The following is a 20117-nucleotide window of genomic DNA, read 5'->3' as shown; positions in this document are numbered from 1 at the left end:
TCGTGAATTTGTGTTTGAATTTGTCTTGAACTTCCTTGTAAGAATCTAAAGGCAGTTAAGTCAAAACTCATCCAAGTTACATGATTCCTCCAAAACGTGGTGTCGTACTTTATCTCCGGATTATCAATTAATTTTTACTCAAAATTAGCTCAAACTAAAAACTATGGAAGAGATCGCGAGAAAAACCGAAGAATTCCTGGATTGGATATGTTGAAAAGGACATCCTAGAGTCCTTAACATCTCAGGACTGTTTCTAAGAATAAAGCTGTTTTTAGACATTCCATACTCACGACAATGAACCCCAACCAAGGAAGTTATTAAGTGCGCATGCAATATTTTTGTGAAAATTTCTTATCAGAAATGTTTTTTTGACTTTTGTCATTGGATTATCTTTTACCACAAAAATGTATAACAGAAATGTATAATCAAGTAAAATCCGGTTGCAAATTCAACCAATTTATATGAAAAATACACAAATACTTTTAAATAAATAATCATATAAAAACTGCAGCTTAATTTTACTTTTGAAATCATTTTCTGTTCAACTTTTGAGTTTAAAGGAACTAAAAATTATTTCTTGTGCATCTCAATTTTGTGAATGTTGAAAATAATTTTTTAAGTTGAGAAAATTGGACTAAAAATTGCAAAATAATTAAAATAATTTTTTTTTGTCATTTCCTCGTCTAGCGTTGCTTTGTGTCTCATCACATCATCAACATCGACTGATATTGAATGTAGTTATGGAATTGAAAGCTATTATGTTGTGGATGTCATCTATCAATGTGAAGTCAACAACGAGCCAAACATTATAACAGAAGAATCAGCACAAAATATCGGAATTAATGGAACACACGAAAAATCAAAAAGCAACGATGACGTTCATGGCTTCTATGCTGAAGGTAAAACAATTGAAGTCTTTCCAGTAGGAAATTTATTTTAAAAATATTAAAATAATTTGGATTCAAAATTGTCATTTAAAGGAAATCCATCAGACAGATTTGATGGTATTTCCTAATTTAATTTATTTTGATTTGACTGACAATGGAATTGAAGTTATAGAACAGGGATTATTTGATTATAATCCTAATTTAGAGGTTGTAGGATTTGATGAACCTAATATAATTTATATAGACCCAAATGTATTTGATAATTTGAACAGATTAAGCCATTTTTGGTTCGAAAAAGTTCCTTGCATTGCTCAGTACATTTCCAATTCAAAAGAGAAAGTTCAGTCAGCCATAAAAGTTGTCAAGTCAAAATGCCCAAATTCTGATTTTTTGTTCCTCAGCACTCAACTTAAGAGCCTTGAAAGTATGTCCAAAACTTTAGATTCTGCTGTTTTTGATGCAAAACTTGAAAGCTTTGAAAAATCCTCAAAAAATTCAAAATTTTTAAAATTTCGTCCATTAAGCTCTAAAATTGAAATTCTTAAAAATGAAAAATGCTCAAATTGTAAACAAATGAAAAAAATTGAGTCAATTGACACGAAGCTTAATGTCGTCACTAAAACTGTTGATGATGGTCAAAAGAAAGTTATTGAATATTTTGAGGACCTTAAGCTATTCCAATGTGGACTTAAAAGTCCAATTGATGACCTTCAAAATAATTTACAGAAAAGTCAGTTGGTCACGTCTGAGTCCATTAGTAAGCTAGGTCAGGAGATTACTTCTCTTAGCCCCAAAGTAGCTGACATTCAAAAATACCAAAAAATTGCTTTAAATCCTTTCAACAGTGGATTAAAAAGCATGTTGAATAAATTAGAGCATCTAAAATCATCGCAATGTGGACTAAAAGGTCCAGTTGATGACCTTAAAGGCTCACAAAATGCGCTTCAAATTACTATAAAGGATATAAAGTCATTGATTGATAATTCACAAAATCAGCTGAATATTTCTCAATTGATCATGGCTGAGTCACTTAGTCAGCTAGGCAAAGAGATCCTGGACATTAAATCATCTCAAGTAGCTTCATTTAGTGAGCTTAGCCCTAAAGTCATTGACATCCTTAAATCTCAAAATCAATTAATTTCCTTACATGGACCTCAAAGTACATCCATAAATAATATTATTGCTATACTTAATGAATATGATAAGACCCAAAAAAATCATGAAATTGTGCTTGGTGACCTTAAAAGCTTACAAAATGATACAAATTCAGTCATTAAGGAACTCAAATTGTCACATGACATCACTAGAACTGTTCAGGACTTTTCACTTATTAATATAACCTCAAAACTTGATGATGTCAATAAAAACATTAAATCAGGTCAAGATGACATAAAATTATTAAATAGTGAAATTGTAGCCATCCTTAGTGATCATACAATTGTCCATAATGAGGCTAAGAACTCATTTACTAAAATTAAAACAGTCCAAAATGAGATTAAAAAGTCGTTGAATGATTTGACTGCAAACATAAATCATGAAATGACTGACAAGTTTACGTCGTTAAGTGACAAAGTTGAGAGCCTTGAGCCTCATTTTATGGACTTTGAGGGTAAAATCGATGAGAAATTTGTCCGTATTGAGGATCAATTGAGTAATAAGTTTCACAGAATGTCGATAAATTTTGATGAAAAAATTAAAGGAATTGAAATGCGATTGATGAAAAATCTTGGAGCAAATTTAGAGGAAAAATTGGGAAAAATGTTGGATGAAAAATTGGGAAAAATGCTTGATGAAAAATTGGAAAATTTATTTGTTAAAATTCAAAAATAAACTTAAAAAAACCAAAAATTGCGCTTTTATTTCAGTTACCCATATGATTTTCTTACTTGTCGTCTTCATAATTTTTCTATTTAAATTTTTACAATTTTTAAAAATCAAAATAAGCAAAAAAAAACTAAAATGCGCCTTTATTTCAGTTACCCATATGACTTTCTTACTTGTCGTCATCATATTTTTCCTATCTAAATTTTTGCAATTTTTAAAAATCAAAATAAACAAAAGAAAAACTAAAATGCGCCTTTATTTCAGTTACCCAAATGACTTTCTTACTTGTTCTTTAAATTAATCATAATCGACAATCACATCCTCAATCGGTGTATTTGCAATCCATTCAGTAAATTTATAAATATCAGTGAATATATCCTTTGAATTATCATCACATACATCATTATTAACACCAATTACAGATGATACAATACCACGTAGATAGTAATGATTATCATATTTAATGAACAATCCACTTCCAACATCTTCTGTGCATACATCAGACTGTCCACAAAATGTCCTGTCACTTGCTTCATTTGATGATATTGAACAGTCTTGACTGTCGTGAATTTGTGTTTGAATTTGTCTTGGATTAACGGTTGATCCAGCACCTATCCGTCCATAGCTGACAACCATTCCATCATTAACAGTCACAGAATCTGGATTTATGTCCATCATAGCAATCGGTCTAACATACATTGTGAATTTAACTTCATCATTTAATATTAAAACTGCAACATCAGCATCAACATTGCCAGCATCTATGTCAAATTCAGGATTAAGTCTAATTCGATAGACAGACGTTGTTGCCTTTCCAGTTTCAAATTTTTTGAATGTATGTGATCCTAATATGACCATTAAATCACGTGCGAGTTTGTTGTACACACATCTTGCAGCTGTGGATGTGATAATGCTTTATGGATGTTTAGATCTAAAATTAATGACATTCATACCTGTAACGACTTTTTTATTGGATATAAGAACTCCACCGCAATGATACTTATCATGAAGATGTACAGCTACAATCCTGTGAATCATATTATTCATTAGTAATTAAGATCAACGTATTTGAGGTAAGCATACATACCATGGATAAGCACCACGATCAAACTGACTACTACTGGGATTTGGAGGCTTAATGCTTGGATGCGGTGTTCCGTACTTTGCCTGGAAGTATTAAATTAAAGAATTATACACACTTGTGTAGCATTTTACGGTCTCTCAAAGACACATGGAACCTAGTGCACCGCTTAGCCTAACACCACTAAGTACCAACCCCACCTTACCGTGGTGAGAGACCGTTAATCCAAGTCACATACTGGGGCGGAGATTCACTATGTCTCGGCTCTGGTTAATCAGGGTGCGTTGCCCCAGCAAGCCGACATCCTTATATCAAAGCTACGAAACCTAAAAGAAGGAATACCGGACTGGATCTATCAATGATAACCAAGTAAGTAGCATTTTACAGCATATATCATAAATGGGCGAGAAACTAATGTGTCTCAATGTCGGAACAAAGACTAAGAATTCTCGGTGAAGTCTAGTCTCGGTTTCAATCATGTCTCAAGTCACGATACCGTCTCGAGTCCCGAAAATTTAGTCAGGGCTTTGGTTAAGCTTAGAAAAACAGAAGCAAAAGTCAATAAAATTTAGAATTTTATCTAGAATGATGAATGGTTGACTCAAACCCCTAACCCTCTTCCTCCCGACTAGCCTGGATCCAATGCATTGCTTTGGTCATCACATCGGTAACTTAGCAATCCCAAGGGAACTTTGATAAGCCTAATAATCTATTTTAAATATCACAATTCGATTAATCGATCCAAAATTCAAAAACATGCAGACGTAACTCAGGTTCCGCGTGGACCCAGGCTGACTTGACTTTGACTCGATGCCAGAATAACTAGGGCGACCATCTGCTGTATTTTTGTCGGAACGATGCTGTACTTTTCATCCTTGCTGCTGTGTCCCGACAAAGCCATAATATGTCCCAATTTTTTCCAAAAATGTCTCGATTTTTTACGAAAATCCTCTGGTCACCCTAGGAATAACTCTTGCTTGGTGACGGATTAGACTAATAGTGATTTTCGGGTTTAATCAGCATTAAGCTTGCCTTTTTTAAAATGTATTACATTCATATTAAATGTATTATTATTCAGATAAGCTTATTAAGGGGATTGTATAGAAGGTCATTGATCGTATTGCCTTTAAGTATTTTAGGAGATTCCTAAACTACATCCTATTATGTTCTATATATTGATCTAGTCTATATCTAAATATATTATAAACACCCAATTCCTTTGCTGATACGAGAACGGAAGCCATGTGAATCCATTTTGTGAAGCCATGTGAAGCCGAAAATTGAGGGGTATCAGGGGGTATGGGGGGTGTAATGTGAAGCTGAAAATTCTGAAGATGAGGCGCCACGGACGCTCCCGATACTCTAGTATTTAATATTGTCCAAAAATAAACTTACCGTTGGTAGAATAAATATTGGTGCAGTTGGTTTTGGCCTTTTGGTTGTCATTTCCGTTGTTGTAGGTCTTGGTCTTCGTGTTGTTGGCCTTTTTGTAGTCGTTGGTTCCGTTGTTGTGGTTGTCGTCGTTGGCTTCTTTGTTGTTGTAGTGGTCGTAGTTGTGGTTGGTTTTCGTGTTGTTGTGGTGGTTGTCGTTGGTCTTTTGGTCGTCGTGGTTGTTGTAGTCGTTGTGGTAGTTGACGTCGTCAATGATGTATGTGGACGTGCCCTACCTAGAATTTTATAAATATAAATAATGCTGAAAAATCTAATTTGACTCCTAGTTTGTCTGGACTGTCTGTCTGGACTGTCTGTCTGGACTGTCTGTCTGGACTGTCTGTCTGGACTGTCTGTCTGACATGATTTTACACTTACCATCTTTGAAATTATTGAAGCATGTCTCGAGGTCATCCTCAAATAAGTCCCTACGGGTTACATTCTCATTAAAGCATACGTTGTGTTCCAACAGAAGGACAGACATTGGAGATATGTCGACAAAATCAGGATCAATTGCATCAATTTGGTTGAAACTTAAATGAACATTAGTCAAGTGTCTATGGCTTCCAAATGAGTCAGCATAAATAGCAGATAAACGATTGTTGGTCACTTCCAGTAGTCGTAGCTGTTCCAAGGAACTAAAGATGCCTTCCGGTAAGTCGTTAATCTTATTTGAATTTAATGACAATTTTTCCAATTTTTCTAAAGGTTCAAACCATTTTGGATCCAAAATTTCAATGGCATTGCCATCAAGATTAAGCCGTTCTAGGTTCCTTAATGGCTGAAAAATTCTGCTCGGTAAAGTCTCAATTTTATTCTTATTAAGGAACAACTTCTTCAAATTATTTTGCATCTCAAATGTATCCGTGTCCAATGTCCTCAATTTATTAGATCCAATCTCAATTTCTGACAGTTCCGCATTCTCGGTCAATAAATTTTTGGGAATTAGACTAATTTTGTTGTTATTTAGATGCAGCAGACGTAAATGCTGACAATTTTGGAGTGAATCATCATCAATTGACTTAATTTTAACATTATCAAGCTTAATTGCTTCAAGATTTGGAAATTTTTCACAAAAAATGGACGTAAAATCGCTAATTTTTGATGACTGATAGCTGAGCAGGATGTTGACATTGCCGTCGGCATTATTTTGGACATGATCACCGGTAATTGATGACACATCTTCATATGAATCAGTATCAAATTTTAATTCACATTTATAGCCTTGATTTCTGATGAAATATACAAAAATGTCACTTCTTGCGTATTTACAGACAGCATCATTGGCTGCTATTTCACATATTAAGCCACAAAAAATTAACAAAAATTTAAATTTCATTTTATTTAATCAACAATTTTTATTAAACTAATCTTGATATTTTTTTGAAAATATGCTGAGACTTCTCTTTATATATAGCACAAATATAAGCTCAAAAGCCGAAAGATAACGACTCGTATGCTCAACTGGCGATTGTAGGATTTTCGTTGATTCAAAAGTATTCAAAATAGGCGATTGCTCATTTTTAGTTGATTCAAAAAAAACTCAAAAAATTTCAAATTTTTGCTCTCAATTTTTATTTATTTTCACTTTTTTAACATTGAATATTTGATGTAAATTTGTAAAACTCAACTGCGATGTTTGCTGAAATATATAAATTGAAAATAATTTAGTTAATCTACAGTATTGACAGCAGAGTTTGATAACAGGCACCTGTGACAGGGAAAAACTGTACAAATTCTTGATAAATTGTATGGATTTGTAAAAAAATCAAGAAATTGTACGGTTGCCTGTCACAGATGTCTGTGATTGGCAGGACACCGGGAGTTGAACTTCACTAGACTCCAAATAGACTTCAACCGAGTCTTGCCAATTATGGTTCATCATTTAAGGCAGTGGTGGACAATCTGTATATCGCGGCACAATCACAGCACCCTAATGAATCGTTAAAATCTCAGTTGGTTCATGATTTTGTTTCAAAGCTTACAGTAGGGAACCGGAAGGAAACTATAAGTCTAAAATGGCTATTTTGAACGTCACGTAATGACCGAACACTCCCTAAGGGTTTTTCTACTTACTTAGTAACTCAAGAGTTGAAGCAATGAGTAACGGACAATGAGCATGCTTACTTAAATGAGTTTGCTTATGAATCATTATAATTGAGCATATTCCCCTGACAGATTTCCAAACAGGGGTTCCCCAAATAGGGGAAACATGCTTTCAAGAGATTGCTCTCCTTGAATATACTAGTTAAGTATACTCGCGAGCATTATTCTCTCCTTACCATGCTCTTGAGAGCACTCTCTTTACCTGTTAGGACTCAATATTGTGATACAAACTCATGAGAATACTCCTTGCCTGATCGGGGCATCAACCTTCTAAACACTAAACGTATTAAGCCAATACACACTATTAAAGTGTGTGACGTGATATTGAGTTTTCGGTCAAGGCTTATCACCAAGTATACTTTTTCGATGTCAGGACCGGAAAATCCCGGAAAAGTCCCAAAAAGTCAAAAATCTTCCGGAACCGGGATTTCAGGAAAGCAAGGTATACCCCTTACTGCCAGAGTTGCGAAGGCCAATGTCGGCGGCCGAGAGAATCGGCCAGTCGTTCATCGTTTTTATCGGCCATCGTTTTTTATCGCTCGCCGTTTTTGGCCGACCGATAAAATCAGGCCGTTTCACAACTCTGCTTACTGCCCAACAAAATACTCACATTTATCCATAAAGTCATACACCTTAATGCTTGCACTCTGTGAATCTTCAACATCAAACAGCTTCATAGCCTTAATATCAACACAGTATTGCTGTGAGCTCATAAAGTTATTGTAGTGGATGATGATAAGAGTTTTGGCTTTTTTCTCTTCAATCAGCTGTGAGGAATTATGAATTAAAAATATTAATTTAACATAAATTGCGAGTTTACTGGGTTAATGACTTGAAATAGCCATGAGAGTATGGAAATAGTCAAATGTTTTTTGGTACACGAGTGAATACAAGTAAGCTAGGACTGTTCAGTCAATTTTTGGGTCAATTTCTCACATTTCTTGTAATTTTTGGTCATTTAGTTCCAATTTTTGATCTTAATTGTTCGATTTCTGTTCAATTTGGAGCGTAGCTAGGAAATATGAAGCAGAAGGCTCGATCTCCTTAACCCTACCCTTCCCCTGACTAAACTCCTGACTCCACCAAGTCTCGGATTTACGGCAAATTTTCAAAATAATACGGACATATCCTGATAGCTACACAATGGCTAATTCTGGTCAATTTTGACATCAAAATGACATCCAGCCCAGGCTACTTACCGATATTTCCTTCGACACCTTTTCCTCATCCACCATACCAACATAAATATATCCACTTGGCATCTCAACCTCATAAATCACATTACTAAGTGTAAAAAAGTCTGAATTTGAAGCATCGAACTCAGCACAAATTTGAACAACTTTTTCCTTTGGTCTCAAATTTGTAGCATTAACCATGACTCCAACAGTGACTTCAAATGCAGCTGACGACTTAGATTGTGAGTAAATTTTCTCAGTAATTTTAGTGATTGAGCAATAGCCATGTCCACTGGCTGTAGAACTGAATAATTTTGAGTATGATGGAAATAGAATTTTGTGCGCTTCCGTTGAATTTTCCTTTGTGATTCTTAAGGATTTTTCAAAATTAAGCTCATCCTTAAGCATAACCTCAAAATCAGTTGAGTCAGTTTGTAGATAAATTGCAGCCTCAGCGATCGGTTCCGTCATGATTGCGACATTGTAGGTATATCCATTGTATGTCTGGAAATTGTAGGACTTAAGGAGCCAGTAAATTAATGGCATTGCTTTATGGATCTGGTCCAATTTTAGGTAGACTAGTGCTGTATATGCTGTATGCCTTAAGCTGCATTTGTCGTCATTTGGTCTAATTTTTAAGCATTTTTTGTTATTTTTGTACTCAATTGATGACTTTTCAATTGTGTCCATTAGTTCCATTGCAGTCAACTTCCTCTCATATGAACCTTCAAGGACATTTGCGTATGCAGCTATAGACAGTCCCTCATTGTCGACACTGTGCTTGTTCTTGTCATTATCAAGGTAGCTGAATGCTTTATCGATGACGTCACTGTAGTCTTTATCTACAAGGCTTTTAGCTTTAAGGAACGACACCAAAATGTATGCAGTCTCAAAGTACTGCTGAGTATTTCCTCTGTCATGTCTGTCAAAGTCAGGAACGGATCCAAAATTACCAAAATGTCCATTTTCAGTTTGTGCATCTTTAAGTACATCCAATTCCTTTTCTATTGCTGATTTATCCATAGGTATTAGTTTAAGCTCCATGGCTGATGTAAGGGCATCAACTAGGTATGCTATGTAGCCGGATGATGATCCATTGTTCTGGAAATATAAGGATGTATTAGACAGCGAGGATGAGAATCATGAGACATGAATAGAAACTGCTGCAATCCATGCAAAACCAAGTATGGCTCTGACAAACTTGGCTGCATCTCCGTAGCTATCTATCGCCACATCTCCCAATAATCAAGGATCAACTACCACTTACCCAATGTGTCTGACGTTCAGCCAATACCTCCTGATACTGCTTACTAAAGTAACTGACTTTTTGTGGTCGCTTTCTGATTGCAAAGAATTTGTAAACCTGAACATTTCCCTTCAGTCGTGATGTCTTTTGCTCGAGACAATCGCCTGGACAGAGGCTGTAAATAGGTTAATAATTACTTCTACTTACTTCCTTGGCTGAAGTAAAAATTATTATTAAAAGGTTAATAATTAGAGTTGCTTAAGAGTAAGGTTTGCTTAGAAAAGATTTATGCAGGCTTGCATTTAATTGATTTAGATGCGCAGACTTGTTGCTGACCTTGTTTTCATCCGTTCAGGCACAAGTCATTGTCACTCTTCATCCGCTTTCATCTGACCCAAATAATATTTCATCCGGATGAAACGTGTGTCAATGCCTTGTACAGGCCTGCGCATCTAATCGTGGTAAACCCTACTAAAGTGCTTAAGGCAGTGAAGCGCAACCTTTTATTTTTCGCGGCACACTCTTTTTTGGTAAGCCTAGACCAAAACCACATACGTATATGATTCCTGGCATTTATACAATAGTGTGCCACGTCACACAGGTTGCTCATCACTGACTTATAGGAATGTTCAAAGCTTAAGAGAAATTACGTGACATAAAATAAGGAGAATGACCAAACCCCCGGCCAAAGGAGATTGGTTGACCGAAAAAATTGTCGTAACTGACGAACATTCCCCAAAATCTCCAAAACCTTCAAAATACTCACTTAAATTTAGAATCCAAATTAATTTCGTCACTCAAATAATCCCCACTGATGATGCACTGTGTGCTTGTGTCTGACTTGTTACTGCTATTCTCAAAGACAGTCATTGCTCTATTTCCTGACAGCACATGCGTTGCTGTGTCAATGTCGTAAAGTTTAACTCCGATTGGCTCAATCCTCAGCTTCTTTTGTGCTGCATCTTTGTACTTTTTGCCTTTTTTGTCAGTTCCTTCAGCATAAAATCGAATATTTTTGAATTTTTCTGATGAAAAGTCAGTGTCGGATGGATTGGACCTGATGTAAAATGAGACTTTTTTCATGTCTGTGCCTGGAATTGTGAGGTCTTTGGATGAATGACGGTTGTTGTTGTAGGACGGGACACAACTGTTGTTTTTGTTGGCGTATTCAACGAATTGGAACTCAGTTCCTTTGGAATTAATCAAGTAGACTTTGGCATTGACTTCCTGGTTGCTTTTGATGTAGTTGAAGACCAGAATGTCAATTTTCAGCACTTCCTTGTGTCGAATTGAGTACGGCAAGCTGAATTTAATAAAAAATTCATTTTTAACGACCAAATGTTGAGGTTCAGCAACAGCAATGCCATTATACTCATTTACAGACATGGCTGAAATGTGCCACGATGTCATCGAGTCAGGAACTCTAAAAACTTTATCAACTGTTGAATTTTCAGCTTCAAAATCATCAAAAATCCAAACTTCCGGAAAATGTTCTCTAAGAAGTCCGTCCTCAATTGGCATGTCCGGTGTGTCTATCAAGTCCTCAATCTCATCGACATCAATGTCATTTGAGTCAAAATCATTTATAAATTCATCATCATCAAAATGTCCATTTATTGAGCTACCCGAGTGACTTGCTATGTCATTCCTTCCTGTCTCAACTCTGGTCAGTTCCTCTGGTGTGCAGACATGCCACGATGTCATGTCATCCATAAGAATCTCAGTTTCAGGATTTTGTTGCAAGTATGTGCTGATTATGTCATCTGATGTGACGTCATTGCCTTCTCTTAGGTATCTTAGTCGTTGATTTATGGCTAGGATGTAAATTTGGGAATTTTCTGTTGTATCAAATGAGAACTTTACTGCTGATTTGGACTTGACTTTTGATGATGAGAGTGACATTTTGAGCTGGAATGATAGAGATTAGAGTGAGGGTTATAAGGGTATTTATGGGGTAGGGTAAGGGTTCTTGATGCCGAGACCAAGACAGAGACTACCCAGGATGGCAGTATCGTTGATAGATTCAGACTCAGACTTAAACTTAGACTTGGAATTTATATGAAGTCGAGTCGACTTTTTTATACAAAATCGGTGCCGATCCAAGAATACAATTTGGAGCAGCATAAAGAGTCTGAGGTACTCTGTTCCTGATCATTGATATAATCAGACTAAGAAACAACCCCAAATCGTCGATCTTAATTTAAAAAATCGTCCAACTTACATGATTAGGTCCCAAATTAGCCGTCTTGATGTTAGCACTTCCATAAGCTACTGATGTCTTACTTTTCACAAAATATGCATCTACTCTGAATTGAGGCATCATGTCTTCAACAATATTTAACTCAAATGTACAGATAATCTGCTCTTTACAATCAATCAACTTTGCGTCGTTCATTCCATATTTTGACGTAATTATGATTATGATTTTGTTCAGATGTCCGTCACCTTTGATGAATATTTCAATGGAATCGTGGAGGTTTGGACTGAAAGTTGAGAATATAGTTCAAATTCTTAAACTTAAATGCAGAGTTGGCAGGACTTTGTGGAGTCCGGACTCCAGTGGAGGCGCCTCCACATTGGAGTCCTGTCAACTCTGCATAAATGTAGGGTTCGCCAAGATGCGTTAGAAAATTATAGGGTTTGCCAAAATTAGATGCACATAGATGCATAGATTCAGAAAACTGCAGGCCTGCGCATCTGGGCGAACCCTAGAAAATTAGATTCGCATTTTTACATCTATGCAGACCTATGCTTCTAATTTTGGCAAACCTTACTTAAATGGTCTAAACCGGTGGTGCTCAGCTTTTAATTTATTGTGGCACACCTTTGTGGTAAGCCTCGATTGAAACCGCACACGAGGTATATGGTTCATGGCATTTCACACTAGTGTGCCGCGACGTACAAGTTGCCCATCACTGGTATAAACCAGTAATTATGTCTACCCTAACAGATAATGAGCATATTCAATTAAATGAGTGTGCTCTTGAGTCTTTTTGATCATATTCATGACTATGCTCTTTGACTGTTCGGGCAAGTAACCATAAAAGGTCAAATTCACAACCAATCGACCAATATCAGCCCTAAAATACAAAGAGCATGCTCACATTAATGAGCATACTTAAAGCATGCTTTTTTCATACAAATGAGCATTAATGTGCTTAAAAATCGTGTAAAAATGAACATTAATGACCTCATCAAATTGAATATACTCAGAGTATGCTCTTTGTCTGTTAGGGACAGCCTATCCCACTTCAAAAACCTACATACCTTTTCGGAGAATAATCAACATTCAGCTTATCAGATCCAATTTCATTTCTCTCAACTCCAACCTTCATCCTATAAGTCTTACTATTCAAAAATTTAGCATTTATGTCAAATTCCACAGCATCTTTTGGAACAATAGCTTCCTGCTTGGCAATACCCTTCTTAATATCTGGTCGATTGCTGATTTTCCTACTTGATCCATCGGCAAGCTTGTATGTGTAGTCAATTTGAACTTCCTCGTCCGTTTCAATGCTTTCATTTTTCCAATTTTTGATGATCAAGTTCATGTCAAATGGAAGTCCTGGAATGAAATCTTTGGGATGTACTGGAGTCATTTTGACTGTTGCGTCTGGATGGATGCTGAATTTTGTAGATTTATTGGATTTTAGGCCTGTTTCTGGTTCTGTGAAGGTTACTGTAGCTTGTAGATCCATTCTGTTAATGACTTTAATGCCTAAGTCATCCAAGACATTCAATGCGACTGACTTGATGCCTGAAATGTTCTCAAATGTCTGCTGGAAGTATGTCTGATTAGTTGTGACGTCATTGATGACCAAATCAGCATTTCCAGTCACAAAGTCACCAAATGAGTATCTGGCACTGATGGATATGACTATCCTGGATTCCGGCAAGTAATGCCTTGATGATGTCTCAATATTGACAGCAAATAATGGTAAATTGTATTTTTGAACTGGAAAGACTTTCAATGCCTTTAAATAACTCATCTTGTCGACCACAACCTGCAACTTCCAGTCACCCAAAATCGTGTTCCTGCTCAGACTGAATAAATCCTTAAAAATGCCGATATTTCTCTCCTCTAAGTCAGTATATCGTTGAATTGTGCGGTTGTATGGATCCACAACTTGGACATCAATTGTGTTCATTATGTACGGTCTCATGTCCTTGTCAATGACTATAATCCTGAATCTTACGTCATCGCCTGGCTTGTAGATCGGCTTGTCTAATTGGATAAAAATATTAAAATCCAATTTTTCTGGTTTTACTTCCAGTTCCTGTGTTGAACATTCGTGAATTGTCACATTTTCATCCATCCTCTTCCGATGTAAAGTCACAGCAAAATTTAAGGATTTGAAATTTCTGAATCTTTTTGTTGGATATTTAAACATGAAATGTTGATTATCTTGAAGTTCAATTGTGATGTTTGAGGATCTAAATTGCATTGACAGTTCGGTGCTTTGTTTTACGGAATTAACAAGCATGAATGCATTGTAGCTTTTTGTTTCGTATGCTGATTTGGGTGTCCATATTGTACAGAGTCTATAAAGGAATTTGGAGGTGATAAATGAGAATTTGGAGTCAAATGTGAGAATGAAGTTGGACATGAATATAATGTAGGGTGGCCAGGAGGATTTTCGCAAAATATCGGGACACTTCTTGAAAAATCGGGACGTTTTGAGACTTTGTCGGAACACAGCAGCAAGGTAGAAAAGTACAGCAGCGTCCCGGCAAAAATACAGAGATGGCCGTCCTAATATAATGTGAATTAACAGTTGGGAATAATTGAATGGATATTACTCAGGAGCTATTCATCAAAGCATGCAAATTTTGCTTATTTCTGTAAGGATTTAGGAATTTTGACTTGAAAAAGTCTAGAAAATTGAAGAAATTTGGACTTTTGACCACTAATTAAGGTTTCCCGAAGTCTCGGTCACGACTACCCACAATTACCCAAGCAAATCTCGGCATCAGAGACCATCATCCTCCCACCTTCCTGCCAAACCCCTTCCTAGTGCAATTGTAGATTGATGATACTAGATGTAGTAACACCAGATACACGATATGCAGAGACCGAGAGATGAGCTTTCATACAAAACACAAAGTAACATAGCGCAAATGTAAAGACAGTGAAAAACCCGTCGGCATTTAGTAATCATTCGTAATTTAAATTTGTACAGAAACAAAATCAAATCTCTTTGAGAGACTTGTCTTCTCAAAATGTCATGCTTTAGCCTAATCAGTATACTTACTCAATACAGAATACACTCGCAGAAACGAACAGGAGAAGAGTGTAAAATATTTTCACCAAAATCCACATCACCTTACTGTTTAACACATAAAGTGACAATAAACTGAAATATTGTGGTTCTGGTCATTAGACATAAGCTCTCACATTTACTTATTTACTTTGATGGCTATGTAAATGAATTTTGAATCATGACCTACCTTAAGTGATGCTTATCACTAATAACTGTATATAATTTAGTATAAATCCTAACATACACCAATTTTAGGTACCATAATGGTGTTTTTGTACCTTGACACCAAACCAATTGATAAGTCAGTAACTCGGTGTAATGCAGCTAATGCATCAAACCAGAGCTCTCTACGATGTATGTTTGCTGAGATTTCGTGACTCAGTTAGCAAATCTTATTTCTTACTTCCTTCTTGGCTGTGGCGTATGGGACTCTATCTTTCGATATCTTCTGTCAGTTTGGGATGAAGTCAGCTAATCAAAGTGAAGTCATATTCGTCATTATTTTCAAAAATGCACCAGTAACGTAATTCTATCTTGAATAGACAATGGATATGCTCATGTGGTACCATGTTGAAGGAGATAACTGGCTAGATCAACTCAATGTCATAGTCAGGGGAAGAAATTTTAGGCAAACGTTTAGTCCGAGAATCAAAAATTTACGACCATACGATATACGACTTGCTACTCCATCAACTGCTTAATAAACGAGGTGGTGTCTTAATTAGAGCTTTGAGCAAGCTTTGAGCTTTAAGGCTACCCTCTTTACTTCTTTGGCAAAGGACTCTAATTTGATACAAAATTTGTCTTAAATCAAGTACTATGCCAGAGTCATGTCAGCCGATTGCAAGATTTTGTATCAATCAACTCATCTATTCGGGCTAGTCACTGAAAATTATAAACATGTCAAATTAAGTAATTAATCTGTTCCGAGAAAAGATTAATTATAGTAAGTGCATAGTGCTGACATAATGTCAGAATCAATAAATTCTGAAACAAATAACTAGATTCATCTCAAAATTAACAAGAATTAATCACAACAAATTTATTAATCTGCTCTGATCTTTGACATTAAAATGAAAAAATTATCAAACACTTTTGAGTAAAATTAATCAAAATCATCTCACACATTTATGATTAATTTTTGACAGACAGCAGTGTTGAAATTATGAATAGCTTATTTGTTAATCTACAGTTGACCCTTAGGTCAATAAAATGGATTTTTTGTTTATTTATTTATTTTTTGGGTTTTTTTGTATGAGGTATTATAGGCTTAATCATGATTTATTCTATATTTTGATGAACTGAATTTTGAGTTTGATGATTCAACAGATTTGAGGATTCATGTTGGAAAATTGGCAATCCTTTGCAGTATGCTTTCTCAATACCGGGACCGGGACCGGGAAATCCTGGGACAGTCCCATCCTGATCTCGTCCCGAATCCCGAAAATCTTCTGGAACCGAGATTTTGGGAAAGCATACTTTGCAGGCAAAGAGCGTGCTGTCAAGCAGAGTTGCAAGACAGGCACCCGTGACAGGCAAAAACCATACAAATTCATGATAATTTGTATGACTTTTCTTGCAAAACTATACAAATTATCAAGAATTTGTACGGTTTTTGCCTGTCACAGATGCCTGTTTTGCAACTCTGTTACCAAGAGTAGATCAAGCTGACATAAACGCTCATTAGCATCCTTATCTACCATACTTAAGACTACCAACCTCTCGACAGCATGCTCTACGCCTATTACCGACCATTCATCCCCAAAAATCCACCTCCTAAAACTCCTCAGACTCCACAGCAGCTGCATTGTCAATCCAATCTTTATATTTTGATACATCTGTAAATAGCGATCGACAGGAACCCGAAACAGATGTCAAAATTCCACGAAGATAAAATTGGCTGTTCTGCTTCACATAAAGTCCACTTCCGATGACATCGACGCATGTTGGAACTAAACTATCTTGACTAATGCAGAATAATTCATCAATTTTTGAATTTTGACAATTTTCGTTATTTAAAATTGAAGTTTGAAGGTAGCCAGCTTTAACAGCTGTATCTTTGGTGCTTAAAGTTTTATTAGTTCCATGTGCTACATACACAGCATCAGTTATTGCTGAATCATTGTCAGATATTTCAGTTGAATTAATATGACTTTTTATTAAGACTTTTCTATCCAGAATAATCACAGCAATATTACTTAGCGGTGAATCCACTTTATAGTCTGGATGGATACTAATTCTATTAACAGGCAACGTTGATTTAGTTTTTTCAAATCGTCTAAATATGCTTCGTGAACCTAAGACAATTTGAATGTCGCGTGAAAAAAGCTTTTTGCCTTTGGTCTTTGAGTACATGCAGGATGCAGCTGGATGAAAAGAGATAAAAAATTTACTTTTAGAAGTCATTTTACTCTTTAGATCAGTAGTGGGCAATCTGCGGGCTGCGGGACAGTATTGGGATCCCCACATGATCATGGACTATATGCTTTGTGGGGTTTCGGTCGAGGTTTACTATCAAGGTGTACCACGAGAAGCCAAAGGTTGCCCACTGCTTGTTTAGATCCAGAAGATCCATAGCACTTTGACAAGGGAGGATTCTATAAGCCATTGTGCTCAAACTTGGAGGATATAGCACTGGAGAGAACAATTTGCTTAATCGATTCAAAACCCAGCACCAGGCGGACACGACTTTGACTTGTTACTGGATTCTGTTTAAAGACCAACATGACTCTGACTTGATACTGGATTTGAACGGAATTCAGAGTCATGCCGGCCTTTAAGCATTATCCGGTATCGAGTCAGAGTCATGACGGCTTTTAACCAAATTCTATCACTTAATCAGAGTCACCCTGTCCTAGTACTGGATTATGGTTCTGCATAGTTAACAGATTTGAGCTATTTGGAAACATTCATATGTTTGACTTACCTGTGACAATTTTTGTGTCAGAAACTAGAACACCTCCACATTGATAGTCTGAATTCATCAAAACTACAGCTGCAACCCTGTAAAAAGTATTTATTATCAAGTCAGATATTCAGCTATTTTGCCAATTCATCTATAATTTACCAAGGATATGCGTCAGCAGAATAAGGACTAAGTGCGATATTAATTTCCTCTGGTTTAGGAACCAAAGTCGTAGGTGTTGGACTTGTTGTGGTTGTTGAAGCAGTCGATGTTGATTCATCTGGTGTTGGAATAATTGTCGAAGTATCTGGTGCTGCAGTAATTGTTGTCGTAGTCGTACTTGGTTCCGGAGTGGTATTTGAAGGATCTGAAATAAAAGTTCAATTTCTAAATTATCCAAGCAATCTTGTCATGACAATGAGGAAAGAGGGGAGCACAGGGCAGCGCAGGGCAGCGCAGTGCAGCGCAGAAGAGCGCAGATGAATGCAGAGAGAGTGAGAGGAGAGTGAGATGAGAGTGAGAGGAAAGTGAGGAGCGCAGAGAAGCGCAATGGAGCGCAAGTGAACGCAGATGAGCGCAGTGATGCGATAAGGAGCGCATAGAAGAGTGAGAGGAGAGTGAGAGGAGAGGTGAGAAAAGATTAAAGAGTACTTACCATTCCTAAAATTATCATAACAAGTCTGCAGATTCTCATCTTGTCGATAATAAATTGTCTCATTTATGCATACATTCCCTTCCATCTTCAATGTGCTTATTATACCAAGTTTAAAAAATTCCGAATCCATTGCAAATATTCTGTTGTCATTGAAATTGACATAGGATAAGCTGCTGTGTTTGCCAAAGGAGTTGGAATTGATGACAGTCAGCTGATTTGAGCTTATTTCGAGTGTCATAAGGTCATTCAGATTTATGAAGACATCCTTTGGAAGTTCAGTGATTTTATTTGAATTAAGTGATAATTTTTGTAGCTTTTTTTGTGACTTGAACAGTTCCGGATCAAGAACTTTAATTAAATTATTGTCCAAATTTAAAAATTCGAGATTTTTTAAGGATCCAAAGACACGACTCGGTAAGAACTGAATTTTATTATTAATTAGTGACAAATTCATTAAATTTTCTTGACTTTCAAACACATCCTGTGGCAGTTCCTCAATATTATTCGACATAATCCTAATTTCATTCAAATTTAAATTTTCACTGAACAAATTTGCTGGAATTTCCGTAATTCCGACAGCATTTAAGTCCAAAATCACTAAATTTACACAAAGTTGCAGCGAATATTCATCAAATGAACTTATTGTCACATTATCAATGCTGATTACTTCCAAATTTTGAAATTTATTACAAAAAATTGACGTAAATTGTTCCAAATTTGACATTATTTCCAGCACTGTAACATTATCGTCAGCCTTTGCCTTATCATGATATCCATTAATGCCATTTTCAAGTTCAATCTCGTAGCTGACAACATCATCAATTGTAAATTCACACGTGTACTTGATGTCTTCTTTATAGAGTATATTAAAGGCTTTGTCACTGTATGAACATGTCATAGACTCAGCTATGGCTTCACATTTATGAACAATTAAGGCACAAATTATTATTAAAATTCTAAAATCCATTTTTGACACAAAAATTAATGCGACTAATCTTTCCAATTCAATTTGATAACACAATTTACTAGGAAATCGACTCTCAGATTATGCATGCATTGAACTCTCTCGGCACATCCAACTCTACCCCGCTTTATGAATTGAGAATATTTGACTGTATGTGTTTCTGAATATTCTCAGTTAACGTTCATTAATACATGCAAAACATGTCTGTGTCTGTGACTGTATGCGTCTGACTGTCTGTCTGTCTGGAACTGTCTGTCTGTCTGGAACTGTCTGTCTGTCTGGAACTGTCTGTCTGTCTGGAACTGTCTGTCTGTCTGGAACTGTCTGTCTGTCTGGAACTGTCTGTCTGTCTGGAACTGTCTGTCTGTCTGGAACTGTCTGTCTGTCTGGAACTGTCTGTCTGTCTGGAACTGTCTGTCTGTCTGGAACTGTCTGTCTGTCTGGAACTGTCTGTCTGTCTGGAACTGTCTGTCTGTCTGGAACTGTCTGTCTGTCTGGAACTGTCTGTCTGTCTGGAACTGTCTGTCTGTCTGGAACTGTCTGTCTGTCTGGAACTGTCTGTCTGTCTGGAACTGTCTGTCT

At 36.3% G+C, this 20117-nt stretch overlaps 3 protein-coding genes across 3 annotated transcripts; 1 reads left to right on the top strand and 2 right to left on the bottom strand.

Annotated features, from left to right (window-relative positions):
* The first annotated feature begins 561 nt into the window (after positions 1-561).
* LOC139096932 (putative leucine-rich repeat-containing protein DDB_G0290503) lies at positions 562-2717 on the top strand. Its single transcript, XM_070648686.1, has 2 exons — positions 562-619; positions 688-2717. The coding sequence occupies exon 2, from the start codon at positions 1002-1004 to the stop codon at positions 2715-2717; it is 1716 nt and encodes a 571-aa protein (XP_070504787.1). The 5' UTR covers positions 562-619; positions 688-1001.
* Positions 2718-2732: 15 nt separating this feature from the next.
* Positions 2733-19599, bottom strand: LOC139096931 (toll-like receptor Tollo). The gene is made up of 9 exons (XM_070648685.1): positions 18572-19599; positions 18079-18283; positions 17938-18014; positions 16791-17377; positions 5602-6553; positions 5188-5459; positions 3799-3878; positions 3665-3738; positions 2733-3607 (listed from the first exon to the last, which is right to left on the bottom strand). The coding sequence occupies exons 1-9, from the start codon at positions 19536-19538 to the stop codon at positions 3009-3011; spliced, it is 3813 nt and encodes a 1270-aa protein (XP_070504786.1). The 5' UTR covers positions 19539-19599; the 3' UTR covers positions 2733-3008.
* On the bottom strand, positions 6775-15103 carry LOC139096946 (CD109 antigen-like). Its single transcript, XM_070648701.1, has 8 exons — positions 15003-15103; positions 13018-14292; positions 11972-12233; positions 10517-11658; positions 9772-9925; positions 8529-9605; positions 7940-8096; positions 6775-6865 (listed from the first exon to the last, which is right to left on the bottom strand). The coding sequence occupies exons 1-8, from the start codon at positions 15068-15070 to the stop codon at positions 6816-6818; spliced, it is 4185 nt and encodes a 1394-aa protein (XP_070504802.1). The 5' UTR covers positions 15071-15103; the 3' UTR covers positions 6775-6815.
* Positions 19600-20117: the final 518 nt, after the last annotated feature.

This window comes from Chironomus tepperi, unplaced genomic scaffold (assembly GCF_022539635.2).
Source record: "Chironomus tepperi strain 1889 unplaced genomic scaffold, CSIRO-AGI_Ctep_v1 contig_409, whole genome shotgun sequence".
Lineage (NCBI taxonomy): Eukaryota > Metazoa > Arthropoda > Insecta > Diptera > Chironomidae > Chironomus > Chironomus tepperi.
This window is presented reverse-complemented; position numbering and strand designations above follow the sequence as displayed.